This window comes from Leptonychotes weddellii, chromosome 3 (genome assembly GCF_054177405.1).
Source record: "Leptonychotes weddellii isolate Sample4059 chromosome 3, ASM5417740v2, whole genome shotgun sequence".
Classification (NCBI taxonomy): Eukaryota; Metazoa; Chordata; class Mammalia; order Carnivora; family Phocidae; genus Leptonychotes; species Leptonychotes weddellii.
Genome location: NC_138371.1, coordinates 8,008,826 through 8,020,201, shown reverse-complemented (window position 1 = coordinate 8,020,201; position 11,376 = coordinate 8,008,826). Strand labels below are relative to the sequence as shown.

Below are 11,376 nucleotides of genomic sequence, written 5' to 3'. Positions count from 1 at the left end.
TGGAGTGCTGGCAGCCATGAAGACCTCACATGACCTTCACCGCCTCTGTGCCTGATCCACCCATGCGAGGCCCGCGAGGCCCAGCTCAAACAGCACCTTCTCACCACACCTGTTGCCTGTTGCTGCTCTAACAGCTCTTTACAACCTGGGTGGCTTAAAACCATACAAATCCATGATCTTAACAGGTCTGGAGGCTAGAAGTCTGAAATCAGTTTCACTGGGCTCAAGTCAAGGTGTCAGCAGGGCTGGTTCTTCCTGGAGCCTTCCAGGGAGAATTTGTTCCTTACCTTTTTCAGCTTCTGGAAGCTGCCTGCGTTCCTTGGCTTGAGGCCCTTCCTGGCATCACTCCTGGCATCACTCCAATGTGTTCTGTCATTACATCTCCTACTCCTCACTCTGACCCTCTTGCCTCCCTGGCAAAAGGATGCTTGTCATTACATTGGCCCCACAGAGATAATCAGAATGATCTCCCCATTGCAAGCTCCTTAATTTAATTACATCTGCAGAGTCATTTTTACCACTTAAGTTAACATATTCAGAAGTCTGGGGGTTGGGATCTGACCATCTTTGGGGGCCAGTATTCAGCCTACCATAGTCACCTGTCTCTGGATCCCAAAATACTCTATGAGAGCAGGGTTTACACTTTATCATCCTTATCCATCCTATAAGGCTCATCCTACTTGTCTCCCCAGAGGCCTAGACACCTTTGTGTGCCCAGGGCCACTGATGGGGCCTGCGCCCTGTCGTCGCTCCCCAGGTTATGTGGCAGTGGGTAGCTGTAGCTAAACACACAAGTTAGAGGGGCCCCGGGGAATGGAAAGGAAGCAGTGCGTATAGAAGGCATTGTGAAGGAAAAGCTGGCAAGGCTATGAGGAAAGCAAGAGAGGATGCAGTTTTTAAAGCTTACCTTAAAGCTGCGTCTGGGTAAGAGAGAGCAGTGTGTTACAGATCTGGAGAGGGACATTATTTTCCACGAAGACACCCTGAATTTGTGTTGACAATGGGACATATCTGGAGGGCAGTTGGAAATACCAAGCTCACAGAGTAGAAACAAGGACCCATCATAGCATTCATCTCATTTCTCTTTCAGAATAAATACCTACCAGACCCGCCAAGAAGAAGAAGAAGAAAGGTAATTATCACATGACTTTCTGCCAATGTCTCGCCCCCTTGGGATGGATAATAGCCGTGTGTCACCTGGCGAAGCAAACAACCCAAATCACATTCTCTCCCTTTCTTTTGTATCCTTCCTCTCCTTCACATGCACACACGCACATTCACACTGAGTCCTTCAAGGGATCCTTCTTTAAAGGGCCGTTCATTTCCTTTATGGAGATATCACCTTTGAGAATAGAGAGACTGGAAGGCTGATATGCCAGGGGTGAGACCATGCTGACCGGGAAGATCTTCTGCTTTATGGAGAGGCCACACCAGGGAGATGGTTTTGGAGCTGCGTGTCTGCGTGAAAGCATCAGGCCTCATCAGAGGGGCTTTGCAAACCTCAGTTCCATCTATGGAGGTGAATTCTCTTTCTTTCAAAGTCGCATGTGGAGTTCATGGACCAGTGGTTTCCATGGTGCATGGAGTCCAAGGAAGGAGATGAGATAGTCGGTGTCTTCCATGGCCTCTCCGAGAGCAGGTGTGAGAGAGAACCTGTGTGGTACACAAAGGAGATGGAAGAGCTTCCATTTTCCTAACCTCCAATAGTGGTGGCCTTGATCCATCTCTGCTGCACCCAAAAGTCACAGCCTTCACAAAGCTGGTTTCTGGGGCTACCCACTCCACTGCTTTATGCTAGTGACTCAGTCACGAGGGCCTGCCTCCACTGGGTTTTCTGGAGAAAGACACGTTATTTGCTCTGTTCATGAAGAGCAAACATCTCTGCCCAGTGCTAGGGAGTCAAGGGTAACTCAGTCCGGGTTAGTCAATTGAGTTGGCCATCTCCCATCCCTTCATCACAAATGCCATCTCTCAGTTCCCTCAGGGCTTACAACTCTTAAGGTGTGACTACCTCCGTTCTCAGAGCATCTCTCCAGAAGGTCTTTTCCTTCCCCAGCCCCTAGGCTTCTGTCCCTTGTGCCATCAAATGACAGGTGGTGCTATTGGCAGTTTCCCTGCTCATAAGATTCCTGTTAAACCCGATGGTGATAGCTAAGGTGTTCCAAGAGAGTAAGATAGAAAACTCCACGCCAATCATTTACTGGCTGCTAAGAAACCTCTTCTCCTGAGTGACAGCTGTGTTCATTTGTTTGCTCACTTCTGTATCCATTCAACAAACACCTGTGGAGCAAACACTAAGCACTAAGCATATGCTTGGCCAGTGGCTGTGCACAGGAGGCCAAAGCGCCAGACCCAAGGAACTGTTTCAGCTTCGTTGTCTAACGTGGGACAATAACTACTGCGGTGGGATGGGGGGGTTCTAGGCCACTCTGAGAGGCAGGCAGTGGCGTGGCTGTCTCCCAGGTCATTGTGCTTTGGATCACACTGAGTGGCTTATCTGTGGCCTCACTGCCTGGGTGGGAGGTAGAAGCTGAGTCAGCCTTTGTTCCAGACTGAAGGAGGCCGAGTCATTCCACAGATATCCAAGGTCAGTGCATGCTTTTGGGATTCAGGAGACAGTGGAGAGGTGCTTAGCTTCAGGAAGAAGAGGGACGGGACTGGGGACCTTAGATCCATTTTGTTTTCAGGTTAGGCCCTGGGTGAGCTGCAGAAGGCAGTGGGGTTCTCGGGGACACTTGCAAGGTGTCCAGGACTCTGGGCGCTGCGGTCGCTGGGGGCCGTGGATATTCAGCCCTCGGCCTGATTCCCTCACTGCAGCTCCAACTCTATTTGTGGAATCCAGGACCAGGCTCCCTGTGTGGCTTCACAAAGGGCTGCCTTGAGTCGGACAGCCAGAGAATGGAACTTGCATTGAGCCAAACTGTCAGTGACATAAAATTTCATGCTTTTTTATTCTCCAATTAGATATACAGACCCATAAATGCAGATATAAAGCAAAGGGAAGGCTGTGGCATGAATCCTTTACACAAAGAAGTCTGCTCAAATGCGTGGGTAATGAAAAATCATATTCAATATAGTCACTCAATCTTTCTCTCTTTTCAGCAGACAATACCAGAGCCTAGCAGCAATGACTTTTTTGACCCTTACGTAAGTACTAACTCCCCAACTGTGACCCCAGAATAATCCAGGCCTTGTCCCTCCATACATGACCTGTATCATTGCTGCGTTTCTCTGAAGTGTGCTCACACTCAGTTGGAGTATGTCACTGTGTGTGACGAGGAGAGAACCGCAGACGGACATATCACCCACACCAGGGAGATGATTTTGGAATTGGTGTTTCTGCATGAAAGCTCCCTTCCCATTTGTTCAGGGAAACTTTCCTGTTTCCTTATTTCCCCTTGAGAGTGAGTATGGGAGGCAGAGCGCTAGACCACTGAGGTCTTTAGAGCCAGGACTTAAAGTGGTAATAGCCGAGGCTGGCGTGCACATGACAGGTAAGGAACACACTTGAGAGAATAGCAGCATTCTGAAGAAGGTGATAGGAAGGAAAGGAAGATCACAAACATCTACTCCAAGATAGAGGCAGAGCTAAGACGGTTTGAAGCATCTGTGAGAAGGAACAGGCTGAGCCAAGCTGGCAAGTCCAGGGGTGGACCCTGTCACCAGTCCTGCAGAGAAATGTACACAGAGCAAGTGGGTGATGCAGGGAAGTATCTGCAGGGTCCTTTATGGAGGCCCTGGAGCTCATCTCAAGGGAACCATCAGGGGGCTGAGCTGGGTAAGACAGAAACTATCAACATACAGCAAATCACAGACATTTTTACTCAAACTGCTTGGCTAGTGCTTGATTATGTGCAGAGCCTTCTGATTCCACAGGCCCTGCTTGTTACAGCTACCTGCATTAAAGTCTGCCAGCATCACAGATGGCCCCTCCCTCTAAGCCAAATCACACTTTGATTGCTTTCATTGCAACAAGATGGATGTTTTGAGCTGAATCACCTTTTTGCACAACTCCAGGGGGGGCTCTCACTATTGAATGATGGGCAGCTGTACTGATAAGGGATGCTTATGGAGAAGGGATAGAAAAGGGTTGCCATGCCCTCTGTTCTTCTAGCAAATGCATTGCCCAGCATGATCTAGATGCATCCACATGACTTCGATTCCTCTGCTGGACGTGGGAGACCCTTGTGTAGTGGAGTAGCTCTCATCTCTGGGGTCTGCACAACTTTTCTGATACCTGGAATGGACATGGAGGGTTATTCCTCACAGTTCACAACCGAGCCCTCTGCGAAGATAAAAAGCAACTCTTCTAATAAAAATGTCCTCACACCTTTTCATAACCTTTCTGTGACAGATTTTGTAGGCTGATAATGACTCTACTCACAGCTCCCAGGCTTTGCTGGGAGAAATCCCGCTAGACCTTGGGCCTCCAACCTTGGCTGCACACGGCAATCAGCTGGAGGTCCCACCCAAAGAGGTTCAGATGTTAGTGTTCTAAGGTGCAGCCTGAGGGTCAAGATTTTCCAAAGCTCCTCTGGTGGTTTTAATGCACAGCCAAAGTTGTGGGCCATGGTATAGTGTTCATCCGAATCTCCCTGCCTTCTGATTCAGGGAGTGAGGGATGGGGCCTGAGAATTTACACTTCCAACAAGATTCAGTGGATGCTGCTCCTGCTCATCCCAAAACCACTGCTTTAGAATCCAGAGGTATCCACTAAGGACTGCACCTTAAAACCATCTGGGGAATGTTTAAAACATACTGCCTATGTCCCCCCCACCCTGGTGAAGCAAACAACCAAAATCATGTGCAATTAATTGAATCTCTGAGGATGGGGCCTTGGGCTTCAGAATTTTTTAAAGGTCCCTAGGTGATTCTACTGTATAGCAGGTTGAGAACCACTGCCAGGCAAAAGGACAAATTTCTTGCTAAAAAATTAAAGAGATATATGTTGAGTTTGTGGGCTCCTAGACTATGGACCTTCCAACACGGGATTGTCATGTTTATTCATTCTTTCTCGGGGCCTGCTTACAGTGCACTTTTTATAGGATGATAGTCTAGAAACCTCCACCCAGCAATGGTCAGCATCTATGAGTGTCATCTGTTATGACAAAAAAAGAAAAATATTTACACAGCCCATGCCAGGCCCAGGTGGGGATGTGTCCAGGGATGTCCCTTCCAGGCCATTCCTTAAGTTTTCCCTTTCAATAAAGGGAGTGCATGGGCAAGATACAAGAGCCTAGAATTTCCTCTTATGTGTGACTTTTGTGTCTCTTCTTCTTACATTGAATTTATAGATGAAAAGAATTTACAAATTGAGATATGTCCCAATTCACATCAGCTCACTGGGTGTAGGGATGATATTCTGACTGTTATGATTTAGAACCTAAAAAGCAGGCTGCTGTACTTTGGCTAATAAGTAAGGCATCTGCATCCTTGTGGCTGTAGACCTCACAGAAGCACTGAGAAGGAGATAGGAGTTTTGAAAAATGGGATCAGCAGGACTGGTGATGAACTGGATATCTGAAAAAAAAAAAAAAGCAGAGGGTTAGAAAAAATCCAAGAAAGTAGAATATCATGGAACAAAGCATAAAGAGTGTTTCTAGAAGGAAGAGGTGGAATGGTGCTCCCTGTCACCTCCCCACTTCCTCATTGCCACCAAGAGTCCCGACCATCCATCACTGGGTTGGCCAACCCCCAAATCTGTGCATTATTTCATACCTAGATTGTCACAAGAGGATGTAAATCTTTCTTCCAACCCATGGTATTAAGAGGATATTTTCATTTAGGTATAGAGCTGCCACCCATTGGATGAAATGTTTCCCCACCACGTAGTCTTCCTCAATTGGCTCTCTTGCTGCTCAGGTGGTCCTAGGAGAGGGGCCGGGTGCTCATCCTTCTGGGCATTTCTCCAGCCCAGGCACACAACCTTCTTACATAGAAATTGTAGTATGTAGGGATTCACATGTTATTGCCACATAGATTATCACACACAACAGGAAAAAAATGTGATTTCTTTTACCCATCAATGGGCTCATTCCTTGACCAAGATTTATTTTGGTCTATTAATTCTATTGTTTTTAACATGTGTTTGTTACTCCATAATACTTAGATACAAACACTATCAAATGTTTAACTTCACTAAAGGAAATTAAATATGGCTAAAGGTCCTACATATTGCGATTGGTGAAAAATCAAGCATCAACCAATTTTGTGGGTCCCTCCACCTTCCTTATATACAAAAACACTAGGTCTTGAATGTCCTCAGAAAATGAGGGTATGGCCTAGGCCTTCAGTTGTGGTGGTCACTGTTACCACAATCCCTGGCCATTTGGGGACAGCACCTCCACACCTTACATGCTGAGCTAAACCATGGGACATCTCCCCACAGGCTCCCAGAGCCAAAGAGCTCTGTCCTCCCTGGCATCCACCTGGTCATCTGTGTCTATGTCTTTCCAACCCAGAGGTACTGTCATAGGCCCAGGGGCCCTCCAGGCACGGAGTCCATAGTGCGGGAACTCCTCCCCAGGCCCTTCAAATCATGGGGAACTTATGGCCAAGAAAAGAGGATGCAGTGATATGTCAGAGTGTAATCTCTTATATTAAGTTCTCGGTAAATCACTCTTCAGTGAGTCAATGTAGATGATGCAATGTAGATAACTAGATAAGACACTGTATTATATTCCTGAGCCAAGTTTTGCCAGCAAAATAATGAATTTCTCAGATTATCTTTAATTCATCCCTTTTTGTGGTTGTTGCTAGACTTGTGTCAGAATCTCTATCTTCATAAAAAAACTTCAGTGGTCTAATAGCCACTTCCTCCCAAACTTTGCCACAGACCAGAATGTCTTCTTCCAAAATCTTCACTCAATATTTTGAGAAGAGAAATTTATAAGTGTCACCTGGGTACAAAGCAAAAGTCATGTGTTCTAGAGTCCCAGTGTGTCGACCTTCTCGGGTCTCACTGATTCCAGTGATGTCTGCATTATCTCCCCTTCTAGCCGGGAAACTCAAATATATGTGAGGTGTGCCGTCGACCTGGAAAGCTGTTCTGCTGTGATACTTGTCCAAAGTCCTTTCATGAGACATGCCACATCCACCATATAGATGCTAACAGGTTAGTGAGCCTGGTCCCCTTTTGCCATTCCCTCCTGTGGCACAACTCCTCCAACCGTGCGCACTCAGCCTGCAGAATTTGTCTCTGGTTGTATGTGTCTTGATGCAGAGGGAGCAGAGTCTTAAAGTATCAGGGCCCAGAAATATGATCCAGAGTTGTTTAATGGCTCTAGCAGCAATAGATTAATGGGAAGCAAAAACTCTTCAAGTTGTTGTTAGCTGTAGAAAGAGATGTCACCCCCATATCCCCCACTTGGTTCCCAGACCCAGGCACTTTGTTGGGGTGATGACACCATGCATTAGGTGCTGGTTTAAAGCATATACCACCTGCTATGGGAACATCAAAAAGTTGACAAATTGGGGACTGTGATGAGCCTTTGATGGCCACTGATGCTACATTTCCTTTGCCTTAAAATATATCTTTGGTCAGAGATGATGGTATGAGGGATAACATGGAGATTGATAAGGCATTCTGTAAGTGATAGTGTAGGCAGAATTGCTGTGACCAGGGAGGATGGATGATTTCCATCGGTATTGTGTCCATCCCTATGAAGACAGAGCATTGCCCCTTGGTAATGGGAGAGTCTAATGTAATCCACCTGCTCCCAGGTAGTTCCCAGGGAATAGTGTCATCTTAGGGATTCTGCATAAAGCTCTGCAGTTGAGCAAGCTGCAGAGGCAGAAGACAGGCCTGCTCTATTGCTGAGCCCATGTATAGTCCCCATCCTCGCACCACGGGTACTCAGGAATGGGCCCCTTGGGCAAGCACTGGAGTAGCCAAGGAAAAAGGCAAATGACATATCTAGGAAGGATCACTGTATCCACTTGATTATCGAGAGCCCTTCAGCACAGGGAACCTGGCAGAGAAGAATGGAGAATGAATCTAAAGGCAAATGGCAGATGTCTGACACTACTCTGTTCATAGATTTCCTTTCCAAGAAATTTCTGCAGCATAGATTCTAGGCCCAGGTAATGGCAGTGCCAGAGGAGAGGATATCTATAACTCTGTGCTTACTCAACAAAGTTGAGAAACAAGAAGTGGTTTCCTTTTACTATGGTCTGATGGCTCATTGAGGCCCAAGACTCCAGTGCTAAAGGTACCAATTGGAAATTTTAACAGGCAGGGCTCATTACTGAGTCCACAGTAGCTCAGATAAGAACTCTAAGTTTTGAGATGAATGAAAGACCATCACCCACCATGGCAGCTCACTCAACAAACTGTCAGTCCTGCTACCACTATTAATGGGAGGGGTGTCTGGCAACTGTGCCCAAATGGGGCTCTAGCGCAGAGGAGTGTTCAAGAGAGAAGTTGGATACAATGTGGAAACCACCAGTCATTCCTGAACAGAGGACTTTAATAGCTGTAGAAACGGTGACTGAATCACAGAGAACCTACCTTTGCTGACCTTATGCCCAACCTCTCAGGGACCCATGGAGTTGCATCTTCTGCAGGATAAAGGCTCTTCAACAAAGTTACCCACAAAGCCAACCATGTCACCAGGTATCTGAGGTCCTAAAGAGGCGGATGGTGCCTGAGGAACAGTTGGTGAGTTGAAATATAAACCTGAAGTGTCCTCCTTTCTGTTGACTTGAGAGAAGAAGCACAGTCTTGTAGGGGCTGGAGGGATGGTGCCCACGGGTGAACTGCTGTCCCCTGCTGTGCTTTGATCACATGACCTAACCCTAGGTCTGTATTCCAAAGAATTCCAAAAATCTGTATTCCAAAGAAAATTCCCATTCTGTGTTTGTTTCATAGGCCACAGGTTTGGGAGCTGTGCATTCTGTCTGAGCATATGTACAATTCATTCTCCCCAAGCTGCTTTTCACTTAAAATCTCCTCTGTCTTTTGCAGAAATGTGAATTTGTCCTCTTGAATGTCTACTGCTATTCAAAAAGCCTCTTTTTTGCTTCAAGACCACATTATGTAAGTAATGGCAACAAAGCCCAAAACTGGCATTGTCAAATTTGTGATATGGGTCCAGTGGGGTCACTTGTCATTATCTTCATCTTGTTGATGGATATCTGAGTCAGCTTACTCAGTCCTTGGCCACTTAAGCTGCTACCACAAAGTACTATGGACAGGGCAGCTCAAACAACAGATACTTATTTCTCCCAGCTGTGGAGGCTGAAAGCCTGAGATCAGGGTGCCAGTGGGATCCTGCAGACTGCCAACTTCTTTTTGTGTCCTCACATGGTGAAAAGAGAGGGAGAGAGCTCTCTGGGGTTGTTTTTATAAGGGCACTAGTCCCATTCATGAGGCTCATCCTCACAATCTAATCCTCTCCCAAAGGCCCGACCTCCTCATACCATCACATTGGGGGTTAGGATTGCAACATAGGAATTTGGGGGGAACACAAGCGCTTGGTCTGTAACAGTGGGTAGACTTGGAACAGTGCTCACAGTCTGCCCTTCCTCACTTTGTCAACAGGGTAGCGACGCGTCTCATGGCCCAAAGAAACCCATGTGGTTAAACAAAATCAAGAAAAAGCTGAATAAGAAACTGTACCTCCGAGTGGAAGGGTTCGTGAGGGACATGTGCCTCATCTTTCAGAACCACAGGACTTTTTACAAGGTGAGTGGTTCCCTCTGCATCCCTCTTTCTTTCCGTTAAGCCACTTTGCCATTCATCCTCATATCAGGTAAATGTTACAGTTGCCCTCATCTTGTGGCAAGCCTACCACAAGTGCAAATTCTGGAGGTATTCTAAAAGCCCTGTGGTCTAAGGTGGGGAAATAGTAACAAACCAGGTCTCTTTGCAGACATTACCTTAGGACCTCAGAGTTTACGCACTTCTAGATGCTCAGTGTTCACCCACAGAGAGCAGTGGACTGCAGACCTATTTCCTTCTACGAGAAATGGAAACGCATTTTTTTTCTGGAGCTGGGTAGCTCTGTGTGTGTCCCAGAAGTCTCCGCCTTTGCCCCGGGTTCCTATCCTTACTCAGCCGGAGGCGCCAGCTGAGAGACTGGATGCGCAGGCGTAGAGTATGCGCATGCGCAGTTTGCTGGTGCTGCTGCGCACCCGCCGTCTGGCGTCTAGGACCTCAGGAATGTTGGGACAGGGGCCTCCCTTTCACACCTGAACATCTCCCTATCTCCAGTGGTTCCCTACCATTGTAGTGTTGCAAGTTATAAGTGCTGTGTTTGAAAATCAAGCAACTAGTATTTTTTAAAAATTAACAATAAATTTCTGATGAAGAGTTAGACTATAATACAGTACTATTTTTACATCTCTGTCTTCCAGGTAAAGAGAAATTATCAAGCTATCAGGGACCATAAGACTCTTGACTGTATTAATTCTCACTTAACATTTGGGATAGTCCAAAATGAAGCTCTGGATTACATGAAACATGGAGAGCCTAAGCTCAGTTGCTATGGCCATTCTCATTTTTCTCTTTGCTTTTTCAGGACAACCAGAAATTCATCAAGTTTGGACTTCAGGTAGAGGCCATATTTAAGAATAGTTTCAGAAACACTTTTGCAATTCAGGAAACAAGCGAGAATAGTTGTCAGTTGGAGCACATTCTTTCATGAAGTAGCCCTTCCCCTCACCCCAACAGTCTTCAGCAGCTACAAGATAAGAGTCTGTGGTTCCTCCCACTGACAATTCTGCCTGTTGCTGTGCAAACAACTTTTTCAATGTTTTCGTTGTTGCCATTTTAGTTCATTTATTTTTCTAAATAAAATATAAAATTATCTTGTCAAGTTCTCTTATTGAATAATTTGAAGTGAAATTTACAGTAGAAAATATCAGGTCTTTCTATAAGGGATTGTATTATGTGCTTCCATTTATTTTAATCTTTTATTAGGTCCTTAAAGTTTTCTCCTCTTTTCCCCTCTCCACACAGGACTTACCTGTTTCTTTCTTTTCTTTTCTTTTCTTTTTAATGCTCGGGCAGTTAATATTTTTTCTTGCTATTGTGAATGTGAACTTTCTCCCCAACATATTTTATTACCAATTATTGACTCTTATAGAAAGCTATTGTTATTTATATATCATGGTCACTGATTACTTTCCTGAATACTGGATAGTATCCTTTTTGACCTCATACCCAGTGGCATCAGGAAGCTTGTAATGGATGCAGAGCATAGCCAGTTTTCAACTCACAGAATCATAACTGGTTCAGCAGATGGAAGTATTCTTCACTTGGGCACAAAAATCTCCGACAATTCTTGGTTCTGTTAGCAAATGGTTCTGCCGTGGCGCCCTGGTGACCTTGCACGTCTCCACATAGACCACACAGGCAAGACTTAACTGCAGCTG

The 11,376-nt window shown here is 45.9% G+C and overlaps 1 protein-coding gene across 1 annotated transcript; it reads left to right on the top strand.

The window, feature by feature from the left end:
- The first annotated feature begins 1,143 nt into the window (after window positions 1-1,143).
- Window positions 1,144-10,813, top strand: LOC145720438 (nuclear body protein SP140-like protein). Its single transcript, XM_081813439.1, has 7 exons — window positions 1,144-1,519; window positions 3,103-3,147; window positions 6,999-7,114; window positions 8,539-8,659; window positions 8,966-9,037; window positions 9,542-9,685; window positions 10,521-10,813. The coding sequence occupies exons 1-7, from the start codon at window positions 1,439-1,441 to the stop codon at window positions 10,644-10,646; spliced, it is 705 nt and encodes a 234-aa protein (XP_081669565.1). The 5' UTR covers window positions 1,144-1,438; the 3' UTR covers window positions 10,647-10,813.
- The last annotated feature ends 563 nt before the right edge of the window (window positions 10,814-11,376 follow it).

Bases quoted from the DNA above. Each gene is read 5' to 3' on its own strand.
- LOC145720438 (XM_081813439.1), top strand. From the start codon at position 1,439: ATGGTTTTGGAGCTGCGTGTCTGCGTGAAAGCATCAGGCCTCATCAGA. The intron at 7,115-8,538 runs GTTAGTGAGCCT...CCAACCTCTCAG, and splicing joins CACCATATAGATGCTAACAG to GGACCCATGGAGTTGCATCT. The intron at 9,038-9,541 runs GTAAGTAATGGC...CTTTGTCAACAG, and splicing joins TTGCTTCAAGACCACATTAT to GGTAGCGACGCGTCTCATGG.